Genomic DNA, 22,640 nt, shown 5'->3' with positions numbered 1-22,640 from the left:
TCATAAACGCCGCTTTAGACTTAAAACCGTAGTTTTAGGCTATAGCCGCGTTTTTAAAACGCGGCTATAGGCTCAGACCTGTGGTTGCATTTTCTAAATTGGGGCTATAGGCTAAGACCTGTAGCTCTGTTTTTTAAAACGCGGCTATAGACCATCTCTGGGCTAACTTTAGAAACGCAGCTAAAGCCCCTACATTGGGTTTTCCTATAGCCGCGTTTTTAAAAACGCGGCTATAGGTACTTTTTTTCCTATTTGTTTTCTTGCTAAATCTGTAATTCCTGCCCAAAATATTGCCAAATCTCAACAAATGCAACCAATTGGAACCAACAAAACAAATTGCCAACACTCAACAGTTCCCAACCGATTGCCCGCAAACAAAACAAGTTCATTGCCAAAAAGACTGCATTGCCCTAACATTTACATAAATAAAACAAGTTCCCAACAAAAGTTTTTTACATCACAAAATGTATATTCCTCAAGGATTTTTTACATCACAAAAAATTGTCAGTGAGCATCATGGTACTTGATCAACCAGTTTTCAGCAAGCATCATGGTACTTAATCAGTCAGTCCAATGCGCGTAGCTACAACCAATTACCTGTGACAATTAGAACACCAGAAATTTGGTTGAATTGGGCTTGCAAAAATCCGTAAGCTTGGAACACTTGAAAATAGTGCAAACAATTGAAAACACTCGTGCATCGTGGAACTATTAGCTACATTTAGCAAGCATAAAAAGGCATGTATAAAAATGTTCACTTGAAAGGTTTTTGGAACAAGGATACTTTCGAGTACATGTACTTCCCTACTTCTTGCTTCATATCTACTGATGTGTGACCTTCAAATTGGAATAAAACCAACAAAGGTAGGAATATATCTGAAAGAAAATTCAAGAATTGATACTTGAAACAAAATCAAGTGGTAACGAAGAGAGACCATTTTGTTCTTGAAAGAAAACAACAAAATATAAAAACCCCATGAAGCAAATCCCTCAAAAAAAAAAAAAAAAAAAACCAATTAAACCTAAAATCGAAACCCTGACCAAAAATCAAAACAAAAAAGTTTAAAAACTTACTGTTAGGAGGCCTGGGCTTTGTCGAAACCCTCTCTCACTTTTTCTCAGCAACCAAACACAAAAAATCAAAACCCTCTCTCACTTTTTCTCAACAACCAAATACAAAAACTCAAACCCCAATGAGCTTCGTCGACATTTGCCTCCACAACCCACTCACTCCTCCTTCAAATCTCTGTCGTCCGTTCTGGCGATCGTCGTTCGAGAATAGCAATGCGTTCAGGTTGGGGCTAACCACAGCTTAGGGTTTTCGAAGGGCTTAGACAGTGAATGGCTTAGGGTGTTCGAAGAACTCAGAGGTATTTTTTTTTCTTTTTTTTATATTGGGTCCTGTAGCCGCATTTACAAAAACGCAACATAGACATGCCTGAAGCTGCGTTTATATAAACGCAGCTATAGGGTTGCCTATGGCCGCGTTTGACTCTTAAACACAACTTTAGGACAGACCTATAGCCATGTTGTGTAAACGCTTCTTCAGGACATATTTAAAAAAAAATAAAAAAATCAAATGGATCTATAGTCGCGTTTTTAAAACGCAGCTTAAGCCCAACCCAGCAAAACGCAGCTGAAACAATAAGAAATGCGACTACAGAGTTGATCTTGGGCTACATTCAGTGCACGCAACAATACTTCTGGTACTGCAGCTACATTTCTGTGAAACGCGTCTCAAACACACTCTATAGCCGCGTTTTTGTAAATGCAACTTAAAAAAACGTAGCTAAAAAACTAATTTTTTTGTAGTGGGTTATCGAGATCAAGATATACACAAGTAAACCCAGCCCATGACCATAGTTACTAGTGACACCCTCATTCCTGAACAGGAACTTAGACTTCATCCATGCCTAAGTCCGGATCCTTGCCTACAAATAAAAGGTCTGCTCTCAGTCATGGCAGAACAAGTTTTAGGATCTATTCCAACCTTATATAGCTTTTCCTCGTTTGTACTATCTCTTAATATTCTTTGTTATGGTGTGTGTAGTGACTATATATATATTAAAGTGCAAATGGGTTAGCCTAATGTCTCTTAATTAATTAAGTCGGCTAGGAATTAGAAATTTTTGTTTTTTTATTTTCTAAGAAGAGGCTAGGTACATATTAGAATTTGAGAGCAAACCAAAAACAGGAGTCTTAATAAAAGGGAACGTTTGATTGCAAGTTATTAACACAATATTAATAAAGGTTACACAAGGTGGATCCTCAATCCGATCATATAATTATGATGTATGTCTAGCTCATAGCACCATAACGATGTATTTCGACAGTAGATGGCAAATGTTTTATTCTCTCTATATATATTAGTACGAACGTATGTAACTGAAGATTCCACTATCTTTGACACTTAAACATTATATAAGGCTTTAATTCCATCGATATCATCTTTGTCCAAACCTTTGGTCACTCCTGCCTGAATGTTAGGCCACATAATAGCACCCTGAACTGTGCTATGTTGGAGCCCAAGAAGGTGCCCGATCTCATGCAAAGCAACAGTCTGCAAGTCAAATTGATTTGGAACAGCTCCCACACTCCATTTTTCATCAGCATCATAATGGAATCTTCCATCAGTTGGAGCAAAAGCATGGGCAAGGATTCCACCAGGTCCATCAAAAGGGGCCCCGTCTCCATGATCCCTACTTAGGAAACCAATTTTGATATCTGCCGTTGTGTCGTCTTGAGCTCGCGAGAATGTGAACTGTGTGTTGGCAGCCCATGTTTGAAAAGCTTGTGCAACAGGGCTCATGGCTCTAGTTTGGGTGCCAGGGAGAAATCCATAGGTAAGGCTGTACTTAGAAGCTGGCCATTTCGGGTTGCCAGGGAAGAAAGCATAGTGACTAACAGTGTGTAAAGAGCCATGGTTGTGGTCATATTTTTTATTGTCTGAACGCATCCAATTCGTACCATTGATGATATCAGCCACACCACAACGAGGCATCATCATGTTGGATACTGTTTTGGCATCCAGAGTCCCAGTGGTGTTGAGGTGGAAATTTAGCTGGTATGTTTTAAGGGCTGACTCTAGGGGTTCATCGAAATCATCATCATTGGCATGGTTTTGTTTTTTGGAATGGCTATAGTTCAAGTAACCAAATTGTTCAAGGTAACTTTTTAGGACTTTGATGCCTGAGACATTGTCACCCTTGTGACGTCCTTGTAAATGCTTGAGAAAATCAAAGGGTGATGATTTCTTGTTATTGGTGTTTCTTGATGTTCCATGAGAAAGAAGAGGAAGAAGGAGGAGAGTGAATAAAAAGATTGAAAATGCTTTAGAAGCCATGGCTGCAAAAGTTTGCAACGTAAGGACTTTGTTAAATGTTGTGTAGAAGTGTTTTAGTTTCATTGCTATTTATAGATATTACTAACGGCTGGCTTCTTGAGAGATATTCTGATTATTCTCATGTGAATGCAAGGTTGATTCTTCTTCTACCATGATGGTATGACTTTTACTAGCAAGATAAGAGATTGACAAGTGACCTAGAAATAGATGTGGCCAGCCACTTGGAGACTCAAGGTCTAGGGGCCCCCTTTTTTTCCCCCCCCTGAATTTCTACAACTTTTAAAGTAATGCCACATACCTAATTGTAGAATTTGAGATTTATAATTTGTTGTGATGATAAAATGTGATTTGTGAAACATCATTTTTATGTAAGCTCACTAATCACTTTAGAAACCATAATTCATTATACACTATCACAAATTACCAATTAAATATTTTAAAATTTTATTATGTAGAGTGACTTGTGGAAAACTTTTTCAAAGCCATCAACAATTCAATAACTTTAAAGTTTCCTCCTCCCCCAACCGAATTTACTAATAATAGTAGGTCTTCTATTGAAAACATTATTTTTGTAAAAATTTTAAATAGTAACTGAATTCAAATAAAATTATTTAAGACCATAATAAAAAGAAAGCCAAATTAGTAAATATTCATTTAGGGAAAAAGTTTAGCTACATACTTGATTGTACCCAATAACTACCACTCCAATACTCTTCTCAATATTCTTTTTTATTAGAAACGAATTTTGAGAAATTCATCATTGGATTACATTTTCTTTTTATATAATCTATACTTTCAAAATTTTTAGAAGATCAAAAATCAATAACTATTTCTCAAACAAATATTTAACTTTTAAGTTTTTGTAATTTAAAATCATGAATAAAAAATAACTTTATAGATTGAATATTAAATTTATTTTATAGAAAATATTGAATAGTAAATATACAAGAGTCAACCCAGCAAAACGCAGCTGAAACATCAAGAAATGCGGCTACAGAGTTGATCTTGGGCTACATTCAGCGCACGCAGCAAAATTTCTGGTACTGCAGCTAAGTTTCTATGAAACGCGGCTTAAACACACTCTATAGCTGTGTTTTTGTAAACTCAGCTTAAAAAAACGCATTTTTTTTGTAGTGGGTTATCGGGATCAGGATATACACAAGTAAACCCAACCCATGATCATAGTTACTAGTGACACCCTCATTCTTGAATAGGAACTCAGACTTCATCCATGCTTAAGTCCGGATCCCTGCCTACAAATAAAAGGTCTGCTCTCAGTCATGGCAGAACAAGTTTTAGGGTCTGTTCCAATCTTATATAGCTTTTGCTCATTTTAACTATCTCTTAATATTCTCTGTTATGGTGTGTGTAGTGTCTATATATATATATATATATATATATATATATATATATATATATGTGCAAATGGGATAGCCTAATGTCTCTTAATTAATTAAGTCGGCTAGGTATTAGAAATTTTTGTTTTTGTCTTTTTTTTTTCTTTTTTTCTTTTTTTTTTGAGAAGAGGCTAGGTACATAGTAGAATTTGAGAGCAAACCAAAAACAGGAGTCTTAATAAAAGGGAACGTTTGATTGCAAGTTATTAACACAATATTAATAAAGGTTACACAAGGTGGATCCTCAATCCGATCATATAATTATGATGTATGCCTAGCTCATAGCACCATAAAGATGTATTTTGACAATAGATGGCAAATGTTTTAATCTCTCTCTATATATACTAGTACGAATGTACGTCACTGAAGATTCCACTATCTTGGACACTTAAACATTATATAAGGCTTTAATTCCATGGATGTCATCTATGTCCAAACCTTTGGTCTCTCCTGCATGAATGTTAGGCCACATAAATGTTATTGTATGAACTAGAATATATTGGGAATTTTTTAACTAAAATAAATCTATTATCAAACGAATCTTAATCCATCTTCTTTGTAAATTGAAGAAATTTTATATTTATTTAGAGTTTGCGTCTAATTAAAAAGATATCTAATCTTAATATCCTATAATGAAATCATTTGCTTTATGCCCAAGTCGATTTTGTTGAAAAGGAATTTTAGTACCTTAACTTTTAAATGAAGCCATATATGATGAGCCTTAGTCCTTATTCAAAGCAGGTCGCAAGCCATGAAAATGGCCGAAAGGATTGGCATGTTACCAAATACTTTTCGTCCGCAAGATATCAGAGAAATCATAAAGTTTCACATACAATTAAACCAATTACACGTGTATTGCAAAATGAAAGAATAGAAGTGTAAGGCAAAGAGCTAGAGCTGCCAACATGTCTTGGTCTGGCTAGAATTAACCGCCGCTTCAACCTTATTCCAAAGAATCTCAAATAAGTTGACCCGTCCCTATTGTACTCTTTTGTTTTTACTTGGCAAGTTCTTTGTACTCTTTTAAACACGTAGTTTTGCGAAATTCATTCATTTGTTTTGGTGTTGATCATGTTGTCTGCTACTTAATGCACCTGAAATGGATTATGAACTATTATATACTTCGAAAACCTATTTATATTTTTAAAAAAAGTGAGAAAAGTTGGTTTTTATTTTTAAAATGTTTGGATGCAAAATCACATCTTTAACTTAATTAAAAACAAATAAATAAACTGGGTTTTGATCAAGTTCTAGTTATTCGCGAGTAAAAAATCTAGGCAATAATAATTGGTCACTACAAAAAACTCAGGCTTTAGCCGCGTTTCAAAAATGCCGCTTTAGCCCTTAAAAACGTAGTTATAGGCTATAGCCGTGTTTTTAAAACGCGGCTATAGGCTTTGACCTATGGTTGCATTTTCTAAATCGCGGTTATAGGCTAAGACCTGTAGATGTATTTTTTAAAACGCGGCTATAGACCATCTCGGGGCTACGTTCAGAAATGCAGCTAAAGCCCCTGCATTGGGTTTTTCTATAGCTGCGTTTTTAAAAACGCGGCTATAGGTGTTTTTTTTTCCTATTTGTTTTCTTGCTAAATCTGTAACAACTGCCCAAAACATTGCCAACACTCAACAATTCCCAAACAGTTGCCGGCAAACAAAACAAGTTCATTGCCAAAAAGATTGCACTGCCCAAATATTTACATAAATAAAACAAGTTCCCAACAAAAGATTTTTACATCACAAAATGTATATTCCTCAAGGAATTTTTACATCACAAAAAACTGTCAGTGAGCATCATGGTACTTGAACAACCAGTTTCCAGCAAGCATCGTGGTACTTAATCAGTCAGTCCAATGCGCGTAGCTACAACCAATTACCTGTGACAATGAGAACACCGGAAATTGGGTTGAATTGGGCTTGCAAAAATCCCTAAGCTTGGAACACTTGAAAATAGTGCAAACAATTGAAAACACTCATGCATCATGGAACTATTAGCTACATTTAGCAAGCATAAAAAGGCATGTATTAAAATGTTCACTTGAAAGGTTTTTGGAACAAGGATACTTTTCAGTACATCTACTTCCCTACTTCTTGCTTCATATATACTGATGTGGAACCTTCAAATTGGAATAAAACCAACAAAGGTAGGAATATATCTGATTTTTATTTCTTTATTTTTTTCCTAATATAGTTGTATAAGTTATAATGAATAGTTGTTTTAATCGATCAGGAAAATTCCCTTAATTAGTTACTTATTGATCTAGAGGGGTTATTTGACAATATAGAAATTTTATTAGTAGAGAAACAATTTTTTCATTTAAAGTAGAAGATTTAAATTTCCTATATATATATATATATCAAGTTTCAAACAAGTTGAAGGATATTATTTAGGGCTAAATTAATATAGGCGTTAATTTTTATTGTTTTTTCATTTCTTCATAGCTTTTTATTTTTTATTATTTTAATTTTCACACTTTAGGAGTTAAGGTTTTATTTCCTTAATTTTAAGTGCTTTTAAGAATATCTTTTTTAGATGTAGATGATGGTGAAGGGAAATTGAGATTTGAACTACAGATATAGGACATCACAAAAAATATTATTTCTATCAAACTTTTACTTTACCCCTTTTTAAGAGTTTTCTAAGAAAATTGAAATTCTAAATGTTATTGTATGAACTAGAATATATTTAGAATTTTTTTTTTGGAAAATAAATCTATTATCAAACGAATCTTAATCCATCTTCTTTGTAAATTTAAGAAATTTTATATTTATTAAGAGTTTGTGCCTAATGAAAATGATATATGTGGAGAGTAAAAGGACCCAAGCGGGCATTTGGGTCCTTGGGCTTTGGCAAGGAGGGCTGATCTGTTCTTGAGCTAAGAATTTATTAGTACTGCGAATCGGCCCATACGCTGAGGGTCCGAGGACACATCCGAGGGTGAGTTTCTCCTCGGACAGACACAAGAGAACTCGGAGGTTCACTACGAAGATCAAGGCAGAATCTTGGAAAGACTGTTGGTTAAAAGGGGGAAACCCTGAACCTTCTAGTTACACCGGTGTTAAAAAAATATCAATAGCAAAGGCTGCCACCTCCTCATTAAAGACTCTGCACCTACCTCCCTGGCCGCATTAATGGGGAAGTGACCTCTGAACAGTATAACTGAAACTTCTGGTCACTATTCAAAGGCACTAAGAGAAGAAATATCTAGAGGGGGAGGGGGTTTGAGCAACACGTAAATAAAGCATCAGGAAAGGAAGTATTTAAGGGGGGTGAAGGCCAAAGAAAAAGGGGATCAGTGGGTAACTAAGAAAGAAGTTAAGAATTGTAATCTTTAAGAAAGAAAGAGAAATAATATAGCAGTAGTCCTCGACTCACGTCCGAGGAGGTTCATCTGCAATTATCATTCATTATTTACAAGTGTTTGCACACCATAGCCTGTTATCAAGTTCTCAGTATTTCTAATCTAGATTTCAAGCCCACACTCTACAAATTTCATTGTTTAAGGCTCATTGGGCTTGAGCCCATAATAGTCTTTGGGTCCAGGTGCAATTGTGCACTTACAATATCTAATCTTAATATCTCATAATGAAATCATTTGTTTTATGCCCAAGTTGATTTTGTTGAAAACAAATTTTAGTACCCTATCTTTTAAATGAAGCCATATATGGTGAGCCTTAGTCCTCATTCAAAGCAGGTCACAAGCCATGAAAATGGCCGAAAGGATTGGCATGTTACCAAATACTTTTCGTCCGCAAGATATCAGAGAAATCATAAAGTTTCACATACAATCAAACCAATTGCACGTGTATTGCAAAATGAAAGAATATAAGTGTAAGGCAAAGAGCTAGAGCTGCCAAAGACGTCTTGGTCTGGCTAGAATTAACCGCCGCTTCAACCTTATTCCAAAGAATCTCAATTAAGTTGACCTGTCCTTATTTTACTCTTTTGTTTTTACCTGTCAAGTTCTTTGTACTCTTTTAAACACGTAGTTTTGTGGAATTCATTCATTTGTTTTGGTGTTGATCATGTTGTTTGCTACTTAATGCACCTGAAATGGATTATGAACTAATATATACTTCGAAAACCTATTTATTTTTTAAAAAAAGTGAGAAAAATTGGTTTTTATTTTTAAAATGTTTGGATGCAAAATCACATCTTTAACTTCATTAAAAAAATATAAATAAACCGGGTTTTGATCAGGTTCTAGTTATTTGCGAGTAAAAAATCTAGGCAATAATAATTGGTCACTACAAAAAACTCAAGCTTTACCCGCGTTTCAAAAATGCGGCTATAGGCTCAGACCTATGGTTGCATTTTCTAAATCATGGCTATAGGCTAAGACCTATAGCTGTGTTTTTTAAAACGCGGCTATAGACCATCTCTGGGCTACATTTAGAAATGTGGCTAAAGCCCCTACATTGGGTTTTTCTATAGCCGCTTTTTTAAAAACGCGGCTATAGGTGTTTTTTTTTCCTATTTGTTTTCTTGTTAAATCTGTAATTCCTGCCCAAAACATTGCCAACACTCAACAAATGCAACCAATTGGAACCAACAAAACAAATTGCCAACACTCAACAGTTCCCAACCAATTGCCAACAAACAAAACAAGTTCATTGCCAAAAGATTGCATTGCCCAAATATTTACATAAATAAAACAAGTTCCCAACAAAAGATTTTTACATCACAAAATGTATATTCCTCAAGGATTTTTTACATCACAAAAAATTGTCAGTGAGCATCATGGTACTTGATCAGCCAGTTTCCAGCAAGCATCATGGTACGTAATCAGTCAGTCCAATGCGCATAGCTACAACCAATTACCTGTGACAATGAGAACACCGGAAATTGGGTTGAATTGGGCTTGAAAAAATCCCTAAGCTTGGAACACTTGAAAATAGTGCAAACAATTGAAAACACTCATGCATCGTGGAACTATTAGCTACATTTAGCAAGCGTAAAAAGGCATGTATAAAAATGTTCACTTGAAAGGTTTTGGGAACAAGGATACTTTTTAGTACATCTACTTCCCTACTTCTTGCTTCATATATACTGATGTGGGACCTTCAAATTGGAATAAAACCAACAAAGGTAGGAATATATCTGATTTTTATTTTTTTATTTTTTTCCCAATATAGTTGTATAAGTTATAATGAATAGTTGTTTTAATCTATAAGGAAAATTCCCTTAATTAGTTACTTGTTAATCTAGAGGGGTTATTTGACAATATATAATTTTTATTAGTAGAGAAATTTTTTTTTCATTAAAGCAGAAGATTTAAATTTCCAATATATATATTGTGGGGAGTAAAAAGACCCTGATGGGTATATGGGCCTTCGGGCCATGCTAAGGAAGGCCGACCTGCTCCTGGGTTTAGAACTTGTTAGTACTATGGGTCGGCCCATACGCCGAGGATCCGAGAGTACAGCCGAGGATGATTTTTCCCCTCAGACGGACATCGGAGATTCCGGGACTTCATTGTAAAGGTTAGGGAATGACACGGTGAAGACCAATGGTAAAAGGGGGTGAACCCTTGAATGTCCTAGAAGCATCGATGCTAGAGAAATACCAAGGATAAAGGCTGCCACATCCGCATTAAAGACCCTGCACCTACCACCCTGGCCGCATTAATGGGGAAGTGACACCTGAACAGTGGAAGGGAAACTTCGGGTTACTATTCAAAGGCACTGAGAAAAGAAATATCTAGGCTAAGGGGGAGTTGGGGCAACACGTGTACAAAGTATCAAAAAGAAGAGTATTTGAGGAGCAACCTAGAACTGAAAATGGGGACGGACTACTTTGTAATCTAAAAGGAAAATAAAAAAGAGGAAGAGATAATATAAGAACAACTCTTGGCTTACGTCCGAGGAGATTGATTTACAATATTCCCCGTTGTTTTTGAGTGTTTGCAATCTTTGGCTTGTCATTTAATCCTCACACACTTCTAACCTGGGTTTCAAGCCCACACTCTACAAATTTATATTGTTTAAGGCTCATTGGGCCTGAGCTCGTAACTGTTCTTGGGGCCAGGTGCAATTGTGCACTTACAATTGACGCCGTCTGTGGGAATCTAGTCTAGAAGAGGTAGGAATATTATGGCAGGCTTAGGCTCTCACCATGCAGAGTCATAGGGATCACAACCGGAAGATCATTTTGAACGTCTTGAACGTCGAAGGGATCGTGAAGGGAGTGTCCATACAGAATACCCCGGCGCTAGCCATACTCATGGCGGGGGTAGCACCACCCACGAGGAGGGTTCTAAATCCATGCAGAAGGAAATCAATCGTTTGAAGAGAAAGTTGCGCCGTGCTAAACGTAAGTTTTCACCGTCCTCGTCTAATTCTTCCTCGGAGAAGGATAGGGGAGGTGGCTACAGCTCGAGGTCGCGCTCCCCCACCAGTGCAACGTCCTCCGATGATCATACTGTGGTTGTTCTGACCCAATTGCCTCTCAAGGCGGTGTTACGCAGTGCTGATTATTCTGGCAGGGTGGCAAAATGGGGAACCATTTTGGGAGCCTTTGATGTTAAATACAAGCCTCGCACCTCGGTGAAGGGTCAGGTCCTCGCTGACTTGGTGGCGGAGTTTACTGAACCATTGTTAGAAGAAACTCTAAAAGAAGCACACATGGATGGAAAATCAATTGGAATGATCACGGCCGCAGTGCCCTCGGCTTGGAAAGTATATGTGGATGGGGCTGCTAATCAGAGAGGGTCTGGTATTGGACTTGTTCTGATGTCCCCTGAAGGAATTGTCTTCGAAAAATCTTTAAGATTGGCCTTCTCGGCTACTAACAATGAGGCCGAGTATGAAGCAGTCTTGGTAGGCATGCAGATGGTACGTAAGATGGGTGGCAAGGAAATCCATGTGTTCTCGGACTCTCAGTTAGTGGTCGGCCAAGTCATGGGGACCATGGAGGCTAGAGACCCCAGAATGCAGGAATATTTGGCCCAGGTCAAACGTTAGCAGGCTGAATTCGACTCTTTTGCCTTAGCTCACGTCTCTAGGAGTGGAAACACTCATGCAGATTCTTTGGCTACGCTGGCAACGTCCTCGGCTCAAGGTTTACCTAGGGTTATCCTCGTTGAGGATTTGGTAGAACCTTCTCTTGTAATTGCTAACGCGCCTCGCATCCATCTAATAAGGCCTGGTCCTAGCTGGATGGACTCGATCGTGTCTTTTCTTAAGAATGACATTCTTCCCGAGGACAAGGCTGAAGCAGGAAAGATACGTCGAAAGGCGCCACGTTTCTGGTTGTCCGAGGACCAGAAGCTATACAAACAATCCTTTTCAGGACCGTACTTGTTGTGTGTGCACCCTGAGTCAACAGAAGCATTACTGGAGGAACTGCATGAGGGAATTTGTGGGAGCCACACTGGGGGAAGGTCTTTAGCCCATAGAGCCCTGACTCAGGGTTATTGGTGGCCTAATATGCAGAGGGAGGCTCAGGACTATGCCAGAAAATGCGATCAATGCCAGAGATTCGCCCCTAATATTCATCAATCTGGAGGGGTTCTTAACCCTCTCTCCAGTCCCTGGCCCTTTGCCCAATGGGGATTGGACATAGTGGGGCCGTTTCCGAGAGCTGCAGGAAACAAAAGATAGCTTCTTGTGGGAACAGATTACTTCACTAAATGGGTTGAAGCTGAGCCCTTAGCCAACATCCGCGATATTGATTCCAAGAAATTTATCTGGAAAAATATTGTCACTAGATTCGGTATACCACATACACTTGTCTCAGACAATGGCGTTCAATTTGACAGCAAGGCCTTTAGGCAATATTATGGTGACATGGGTATCATAAATAGATACTCTACCCCAGCTTATCCTCAGGGAAATGGGCAAGCCGAGGCCGTTAACAAGGTCATAGTCAACAGGCTCAAGAAGAGGTTAGACGATGCGAAAGGCAGATAGGTAGAAGAGCTCCCTCATGTTCTGTGGACATATAGGACCACACCGCGCAGGTCCACTGGAGAAACGCCATTCTCTATGACTTATGGAGCCGAGGCGGTGATACCTCTGGAATCTGGTTTTCCTACTCTAAAGACGAGTTCTTTTAGCCCATAGAATAACAAGGGACTCTTGGAGAAAGATCTTGATTTACTTGAGGAACGGCGTGAGGCAGCTATGGTCCAAATGGCTTATTATCAACAGAAGCTAAAACGAGGATATGATGCCCACGTGAAGCTAAGGCCACTTGCACCTGGTGATCTTGTATTAAGAAAGGTTGTGGGCACCTCTAAAAACCCAGCTTGGGGTAAGTTAGGACCCAACTGGGAGGGCCCCTATCGCATTGTTTCAGTGGCAGGCATAGGGTCATATCGGCTAGCTGATCTAGATGAAAAAATTGTACCACGCCCATGGAATGTAAATAATCTTAGAAGGTATTATTATTAATGAAATTCGCTTTTGTCAGCTAACATTTCAAAGTTATGAGTATCTCTAACGCTTGAAGCTATTATTCTAAAAGAATCAAACAGAAACTTGGTTAAGTGCAGTCCTCGGACCACAAACCTTGTGGAAATTGATGTCTTGTCATTTGTTAAACAGAACCTTAGTTAGGCCGGGTCCTCGGACCTCCTGCTTTGGAAAAATTAACATTTGAGGTTATCATTTTTAAGAATCAAACAGAAACTTGGTTAAGTGCAGTCCTCGGACCACAAACCTTGTGGAAATTGATGTCTTGTCATTTGTTAAACAGAACCTTAGTTAGGCCGGGTCCTCGGACCTCCTGCTTTGGGAAAATTAACATTTGAGGTTATCATTTTTAAGAATCAAACAGAAACTTGGTTAAGTGCAGTCCTCGGACCACAAACCTTGTGGAAATTGATGTCTTGTCATTTGTTAAACAGAACCTTAGTTAGGCCGGGTCCTCGGACCTCCTGCTTTGGGAAAATTAACATTTGAGGTTATCATTTTTAAGAATCAAACAGAAACCTGGTTAAGTACAGTCCTCGGACCACAAACCTTGTGGAAATTGATGTCTTGTCATTTGTTAAACAGAACCTTAGTTAGGCCGGGTCCTCGGACCTCCTGCTTTGGGAAAATTAACATTTGAGATTATCATTTTTAAGAATCAAACAGAAACTTGGTTAAGTGCAGTCCTCGGACCACAAACCTTGTGGAAATTGATGTCTTGTCATTTGTTAAACAAAACCTTAGTTAGGCCGGGTCCTCGGACCTCCTGCTTTGGGAAAATTAACATTTAAGGTTATCGTTTGTAAGAATCAAACAGAAACCTGGTTAAGTGCGGTCCTCGGACCACAAACCTTGTGGAAATTGATGTCTTGTCATCTGTTAAACAGAACCTTAGTTATGCCGGGTTTTCGGACCTCCTGCTTTGGGAAATTTAAGATTTGAAGTTACAATTTTTAAGAATTAAACGGAAAATTGGTTAAGTCTTATCTTCGGACCATGACTTTGATCAAAGTTAACTCCTTATTATGTCTGGGTGTTAATGCGTTACTGTTTATTAACTCGGATCTTAAGTTTTATATCTTTAAGTGATAAGCAAATTTGTGTAAGGAATGGTCCTCGGACCTTACATCCTACTAGAAACGGTGCTATACATTACAAGGGTTTGATCGTTATATGAGGTCTTTTCTTCTTTTTAATCAAGGCATTGTTTAAATATCTCAACTATGTCACCTTCTGTTAAATCTTTAATAACATGCGCGTGATTATGTGGAAGTTATGATTGTGCAATCCTTGGAGTTAGATTTGTTTACTCTGAGAAACTTTTGCTATGTATTAATGGGAAACTTTTGCGATAAGTATAAAAAGAATAAAGTAAAAACAGATGCAACACGGGTGAAAATCAAATAAAGTTGTTCTTCATTAATCATTTGGACATGCATTACATATAAAGGTTGAACATGGAGAAAGAGAAGCCCTAAGCTAGGTCCTGAGCTTTTGGAGGAGGATCTTGCTGAGAAGTGCTGGTTCCCTCTGTCTCTTTCAGCTCCAACTCAAAAGGAGACAGAACCTTTTTTCCTTTGTCTGCTACTTTCGTTGGAGGGACATTGGATTCTATGGCTTGGCTAAGGCCCTTCTCGGCATCTCCGCCTCCTTCCTTGTCTTTATTGGAACCCGAAGGTTCTGTAGGATCTGGAATTAGCTTCGGGACCATGGGAGGAAGAGCAGGAAGAGTTGTCTCAGGGGTAGGAGTAGCAGCAGGAGCCTCTTCAATCTCCTGTATCTCCAGGGGAAGCCAAACGTTCTCGGACTTCCTCAGATCCGAGGATAGAGGAACTCCTGCTACGTTTAAAGCTTCCCCCCAGACTTTCTGACAGTATTCCCGGCACAAAGCCGCGAAGTCCTCTGTCAGCTGCTCCTCGGTGGTTGCTACCCCTTTCTCGAAACTCGCCTGCTTGGCAGCTTGTAAAGAGAGTTGGAATGAGCTGGCTTCTTCCTTCATCAGCGCAAGTTCTTTTTCCAAATCCGAGCATTCCCGTTGGACTCGGGCGAGCTCATCATCTTTTTCGCGAAGGAGCTTGCGCTGCCCTTCTATCTGGGTCTTCATAGTCTTCAAGTTTGACTCGACCCCATTTTTCTCTCTCCTCAGCTCAGCCACCTCCGAGGTAAGCTTTTCATTCTCAGCAAGAGCTGTGCCCAAGGACTTCTCTGTCTCCAGCCTAATCTCCAGCTCAGTCCTGGCCTTCTTCCGAGTGTCTTCTATAAATTTCTCGGCTACAAAGACCTCCCGAATGGCTCGTAACAAAGTGTGATGGAATCGGGAATAGTAAACAAACTTATGAATATTGTTAAAAGTGGAAACTACCTAAAAAAGGCTAAACAAAACAGCGCTAAATCCCTAATTAAAGAGAGGAATAGTTGTGGGCGGCTCATTTTTTCCAAGGTCTCCATGTCCTTGGGCAACGAAGAGGCGCTCCAACACTTCGGCCAAGTGGTGGGCATGGCCTTGTTGAACCGCCCTTATACCGGATTGGCGGGGAGATGGGTGCGCCGTCCGATCTTAAGTCGGGGGACCAGGTGGTCGGTGCTCGGCGCACTTCGGCCTCGTCCCTGATTTCCCCGCTTTCAACTGAGCGGGCCCTACCCTTGCCTTTGTCCAGCTTCTGCTGCTGAACCGGTGGGAGTTGTTGTTGTGGTTTCTTGGGGTCCTTACTGATCGTCCCCTCAATATCCCCCTTTCTTTTCTTCTTGGGATCCTCGGCTGGAAGTTTTGGCTCAGCTGGAGGAGGGGGAGGTGGCAAAGATGGGGGAATTTGGGACGTCCTCGTCTTTTTCTCCATAACCTTCGCAGCTCTATTGGTTAGGAGACCCTTCATCCTGCCCATATCTTCCTCGGATTCGTCCTCGGGTAGGGCAACTACAAACCCTGCAATTCCAGAGGCCTCGGTGGCTTCTTCCTCCTCGTCGGAAAGTACGACGAACTGATTCCCTCGAGGTCTCTCGGTGTCTTCCAAATGGAATTGATCTATCTCCTCGTCTAGTGTATGTGAAGAAGACACCTGCTCTTCTGGAATAATAGTTGCCTAAGAGTGCACGGCGAGGGGAATTGCCGCTATGGGTTGGTTGTACAAAACGGTGTGAGGGGTGTCAGGGAGCTCGCGGTCGTCCAAAAAGTGGGGCCGGGCTACGTTTATTCTCCTTCGTCTTCGGTCACCCGCAATTATGGCGTTCTCTATCTCCTAGAAGTCCGAGGATATGGGAGTGTACCCCAGAATGAGATGAGCAGCCCTGAGTTGTAAGTCTTCGCTACCGAACACCTCGGAGCGAAGTACTCGGTTTAGGTCTGCGATGTTACAGTGACTCAAACGAGGGCGCACGTGTTGCTTATCTGCAAAAAAGACATCAAAACAAACAAGCACGATCGATTCACACGAGATATGTAATAAGTTTAAGTAATTATGAATACTCATTTTTGTGTGTGTTAGAGGAAGTTGTGTTGTGGGGAGATTAATCCTATGGCATCGCACCTGGGTCCCCCCACTCAACTGGGCAGTGGAGGCCGTCGTGCCAGTTCCCAGAGACGATCAGGTGGTCGTCCTTCATGCCTTTGTTGGATTTGGGCAGACAGGAGATTAACCTAACGACACTAGAAAGGGACTTAATGTAGTAACCTACATTGGAGAGTTTATGGGACTCGTACAGAAAAACGACATCATGCCAGGAGAGGTTTAGGCCCATTTGCTCGTTTAGAGCATCGACGCTACCCAAAACTCTAAAAAAGTTTGGGAGGCACTGATCGGGACACAACCGGTGGTTGCGAAGGTACTCCCTAGTTACAGGTTTCATTGGGAGGGTCATCCCACCCTCTATAAAGGCTATCATTGGGATGATAACCTCTCCCGCTTTCCTAGAATCGGCCACGGCTTCCGCCGGACAATATTCTAGACCTACGTCGCTGGGAATACGGTACTTGGCCCTAAAGCCTTCCATCCCAGCGGCGGTATCAACTAGACACTTGAATCTTCCCATTACAAAGGAACGAAAGATTAAACTCTAAGAGGGAGAATGCTTATAGTGACAGCCGAGGACAAGGACCGAGGAGAAAAGGTTAAGAATAGAAAGAACAAAAACTTACAAAGTTGAAGGTGTGCAAATTTCCACGGTTTTCTGCAGGTAAAGTATGATGGCTGATGTTTTGATGGGATTAACCCCTGGGGAATTAAATGAAGGCGCAGGTTCCCGAAGCGTCACGGCGTGCGGAAAAGCGGCCTCGAAATTATATTTGTCCTGCCCAAATTTTCGTGGAGTAACGAGGGCCGTTGGATGCCCATCTCGCCGTTGAACGTGGGGGACAAAGTGTAACTTGCAGTAATAAATGCGCGCGTTTTTGAAAATAAAACCGCCAAGTGGCATCTTCTGGGACGCGAAACGATTTCCACACGTGCCATCACTCACAAAGTGTGTGGAGTAGGTTCTCGTCAGATCAAAACCCTATTTTTCTCCTCGGACGTCGAAAATTAGAGTTTTGAGGGGCTATTGTGGGGAGTAAAAAGACCCTGATGGGTATATGGGCCTTTGGGCCATGCTAAGGAAGGCCGACCTGCTCCTGGGTTTAGAACTTGTTAGTACTATGGGTCAGCCCATACGCCGAGGATCCGAGAGTACAGCCGAGGATGATTTTTCCCCTCGGACGGACATCGGAGATTTCGAGACTTCATTGTAAAGGTTAGGGAATGACACGGTGAAGACCAATGGTAAAAGGGGGTGAACCCTTGAATGTCCTAGAAGCATCGATGCTAGAGAAATACCAAGGATAAAGGCTGCCACATCCGCATTAAAGACCCTGCACCTACCACCCTGGCCGCATTAATGGGGAAGTGACACCTGAACAGTGGAAGGGAAACTTCTGGTTACTATTCAAAGGCACTGAGAAAAGAAATATCTAGGCTAAGGGAGAGTTGGGGCAACACGTGTACAAAGTATCAAAAAAAAGAGTATTTAAGGAGCAACCTAGAACTGAAAAGGGGGACTGACTTTTTTGTAATCTAAAAGGAAAAGAAAAAGAGGAAGAGATAATATAAAAACAACTCTCGGCTTACGTCCGAGGAGGTTGATTTACAATATTCCCCGTTGTTTTCGAGTGTTTGCAATCTTTGATTTGTCATAGAATCCTTAAACACTTCTAACCTGGGTTTTAAGCCCACACTCTACAAATTCATATTGTTTAAGGCTCATTGGGCCTGAGCCCGTAACTGTTCTTGGGGCCAGGTGCAATTGTGCACTTACATATATATAAAGTTTCAAACAAGTTGAAGGATATTATGTGGGGCTAAATTAATATAGGCGTTAATTTTTATTGTTTTTTCCATTTCTTCGTAGCTTTTTATTTTTTTTTTATTTTAATTTTCATACTTTAGGATTTAAGGTTTTATTTCCTTAATTTTAAGTGTTTTTAAGAATATCTTTTTTAGATGTGGATGATGAAGGGAAATTGAGATTTGCACTACAGATATAGGACATCACAAAAAATATTATTTCTATCAAACTTTTACTTGACCCCTTTTTAAAAGTTTTCTACGAAAATTGAAATTCTAAATGTTATTGTATGAACTAGAATATATTTAGATTTTTTTTTGGAAAATAAATCTATTATCAAACGAATCTTAATCCATCTTCTTTGTTTTTTAATTTAAGAAATTTTATATTTATTTAGAGTTTGTGCCTAATGAAAATGATATCTAATCTTAATATCTTATAATGAAATCATTTGTTTTATGCCCAAGTCGATTTTGTTGAAAACAAATTTTAGTACCCTATCTTTTAAATGAAGCCATATGTGGTGAGCCTTAGTCCTCATTCAAAGCAGGTCGCAAGCCATGAAAATGGCCGAAAGGATTGGCATGTTACCAAATACTTTTCGTCCGCAAGATATCAGAGAAATCATAAAGTTTTTAAAACGCAGCTTAAGCCTAACCATGCAAAACACAACTGAAAACATCAAGAAATGCGGCTACAGAGTTGATCTTGGGCTACATTAAGTGCACATAGCAATACTTCTGATACTGTAGTTACGTTTCTGTGAAACGTGGCTCAAACACACTCTATAGCCACGTTTTTGTAAACGCAGCTAAAAAACGCATTTTTTTTTTGTAGTGGGTTATCGGGATCAGGATATACACAAGTAAACCCAGCCCATGACCATAGTTACTAGTTGCACCCTCATTCTTCAACGAGAACTCAGACTTCCTCCATTTAGTTCTTCAATATTGTATGTACTAGAATATATTGAGAATTTTTTTGGGAAATAGATCTATTATCAAACGAAGCTTAATCCATCTTCTTTGTAAATTGAAGAAATTTTATATTTATTTAGAGTTTGCATCTAATTAAAACGATATCTAATATTAATATCTTATAATGAAATCTTTTATTTTATGCCCAATTCGATTTTGTTGAAAACGAATTTTAGTACCTTATCTTTTAAATGAAGCCATATATGGTGAGCTTTAGTCCTCAATCAAAGCAGGTCACAAGCCATGAAAATAGCCGAAAGGATTGGCACCAAATACTTTTCGTCCGCAAGTTATCAGAGAAATCATAAAGTTTCACATACAACCAAACCAATTGCACGTGTATTGTAAAATGAAAGAATAGAAGTGTAAGGCAAATTCCTAGAGCTGCCAAAGATGTCTTGGTCTGGCTAGAATTAACCGCCACTTCAACCTTATTCCAAAGAATCTCAATTAAGTTAACCCGTCCTTATTATCATCTTTTGTTTTTACTTGGCAAGTTTTTTGTACTCTTTTAAACACGTAGTTTTGTGGAAACTATTCATTTGTTTTGGTGTTGATCATGTTGTCTACTACATGTGAGTTCTTTTTCTTTCAATCTGGTAATGGGAAAGTTTGTTATCTTCTAGATGTGGTGTAGTTTCACACAAAGTTTAAGTGTTCAATTTTGCAGTTAATGTATAAATTTGGCAACCTTGTGCAGACATGCATGAATGTAGGACTGGTTGAGAGAGACCTAGGTTTAGTATAGGACTTAATTAGTCGCAAAAACAGCTGGCACAACTAGCACATGACTCTTCAACTTCCACAGCTGGCACTTGACTCTTTTGAGTTTTCGGCATGTGCTCCTCATGTGACCTTTTGCTGTCTTGATAAAATCTCTACCACTAAATACTAAACCCATTACAAATAAATCCCACAAAAATACAAGAAAATAAATTTATGCAATTACAATACTTTTTGTCATGGAATAATCCAATATTAATGTTATGATAAAAATCATAACTTAATAATCTCCCCCTTTGGCTATTTCGTGACAAAGCACTTTAAAACAGACTCTAGAATTAAACGTGAGTTTAGGAACAATGACAAACTCACTCACACCTAAATCTAGAAGCTGTGATGAACTTGGAACAAAATACATTAGACCCTCAAGTTAAAACAAGTAATAAAAGGATAGGTATAATGTAACAAGTAAATTGCGATCAAGTAACCATGATGTGAAACATGTGAGCAACTTGATCATACACGAAAACAATCATAAAGAAATGACTACAATGATCACAAACCAAAACAAATGATCATCCGAACATGCATTCAATGAGGCACAATAGCATAAGGATGTATGCATGTCCAACACAAACATAATCCAATGAGAACAACAAAGCATAGATATTAAACACAAACATGCTTTGAGTTATGTTTAATATCTATGCTTTGTTGTTCTCATTGGATTATGTTTGTGTTGGACATGCATACATCCTTATGCTATTGTGCCTCATTGAATGCATGTTCAGATGATCATTTGTTTTGGTTTGTGATCATTGTAGTCATTTCTTTATGATTGTTTTCGTGTATGATCAAGTTGCTCACATGTTTCACATCATGGTTACTTGATCGCAATTTACTTGTTACATTATACCTATCCTTTTATTACTTGTTTTAACTTGAGGGTCTAATGTATTTTGTTCCAAGTTCATCACAGCTTCTAGATTTAGGTGTGAGTGAGTTTGTCATTGTTCCTAAACTCACGTTTAATTCTAGAGTCTGTTTTAAAGTGCTTTGTCACGGAATAGCCAAAGGGGGAGATTATTAAGTTATGATTTTTATCATAACATTAATATTGGATTATTCCATGACAAAAAGTATTGTAATTGCATAAATTTATTTTCTTGTATTTTTGTGGGATTTATTTGTAATGGGTTTAGTATTTAGTGGTGGAGATTTTATCAAGACAGCAAAAGGTCACATGAGGAGCACATGCCGAAAACTAAAGAGTCAAGTGCCAGCTGTGGAAGTTGAAGAGTCATGTGCTAGTTGTGCCAGCTGTTTTTGCGACTAATTAAGTCCTATACTAAACCTAGGTCTCTCTCAACCAGTCCTACATTCATGCATGTCTGCACAAGGTTGCCAAATTTATACATTAACTGCAAAATTGAACACTTAAACTTTGTGTGAAACTACACCACATCTAGAAGATAACAAACTTTCCCATTACCAGATTGAAAGAAAAATAACTCACATGTAGTAGACAACATGATCAACACCAAAACAAATGAATAGTTTCCACAAAACTACGTGTTTAAAAGAGTACAAAAAACTTGCCAAGTAAAAACAAAAGATGATAATAAGGACGGGTTAACTTAATTGAGATTCTTTGGAATAAGGTTGAAGTGGCGGTTAATTCTAGCCAGACCAAGACATCTTTGGCAGCTCTAGGAATTTGCCTTACACTTCTATTCTTTCATTTTACAATACACGTGCAATTGGTTTGGTTGTATGTGAAACTTTATGATTTCTCTGATAACTTGCGGACGAAAAGTATTTGGTGCCAATCCTTTCGGCTATTTTCATGGCTTGTGACCTGCTTTGATTGAGGACTAAAGCTCACCATATATGGCTTCATTTAAAAGATAAGGTACTAAAATTCGTTTTCAACAAAATCGAATTGGGCATAAAATAAAAGATTTCATTATAAGATATTAATATTAGATATCGTTTTAATTAGATGCAAACTCTAAATAAATATAAAATTTCTTCAATTTACAAAGAAGATGGATTAAGCTTCGTTTGATAATAGATCTATTTCCCAAAAAATTCTCAATATATTCTAGTACATACAATATTGAAGAACTAAATGGAGGAAGTCTGAGTTCTCGTTGAAGAATGAGGGTGCAACTAGTAACTATGGTCATGGGCTGGGTTTACTTGTGTATATCCTGATCCCGATAACCCACTACAAAAAAAAAATGCGTTTTTTAGCTGCGTTTACAAAAACGTGGCTATAGAGTGTGTTTGAGCCACGTTTCACAGAAACGTAACTACAGTATCAGAAGTATTGCTATGTGCACTTAATGTAGCCCAAGATCAACTCTGTAGCCGCATTTCTTGATGTTTTCAGTTGTGTTTTGCATGGTTAGGCTTAAGCTGCGTTTTAAAAACTTTATGATTTCTCTGATATCTTGCGGACGAAAAGTAT

General features: G+C 38.7%; 1 protein-coding gene across 1 annotated transcript; it reads right to left on the bottom strand.

The window, feature by feature from the left end:
* Nucleotides 1–2,199: 2,199 nt before the first annotated feature.
* LOC142610172 (metalloendoproteinase 3-MMP-like) lies at nt 2,200–3,355 on the bottom strand. Its single transcript, XM_075781916.1, has one exon. The coding sequence runs from the start codon at nt 3,341–3,343 to the stop codon at nt 2,411–2,413; it is 933 nt and encodes a 310-aa protein (XP_075638031.1). The 5' UTR covers nt 3,344–3,355; the 3' UTR covers nt 2,200–2,410.
* Nucleotides 3,356–22,640: the final 19,285 nt, after the last annotated feature.

Source organism: Castanea sativa, chromosome 9 (assembly GCF_040712315.1).
Source record: "Castanea sativa cultivar Marrone di Chiusa Pesio chromosome 9, ASM4071231v1".
Classification (NCBI taxonomy): domain Eukaryota; kingdom Viridiplantae; phylum Streptophyta; class Magnoliopsida; order Fagales; family Fagaceae; genus Castanea; species Castanea sativa.
This window is presented reverse-complemented; position numbering and strand designations above follow the sequence as displayed.

What these genes read in the sequence shown, in the direction of transcription:
- LOC142610172 (XM_075781916.1), bottom strand. Translation starts at nt 3,343, where the DNA reads ATGGCTTCTAAAGCATTTTCAATCTTTTTATTCACTCTCCTCCTTCTT.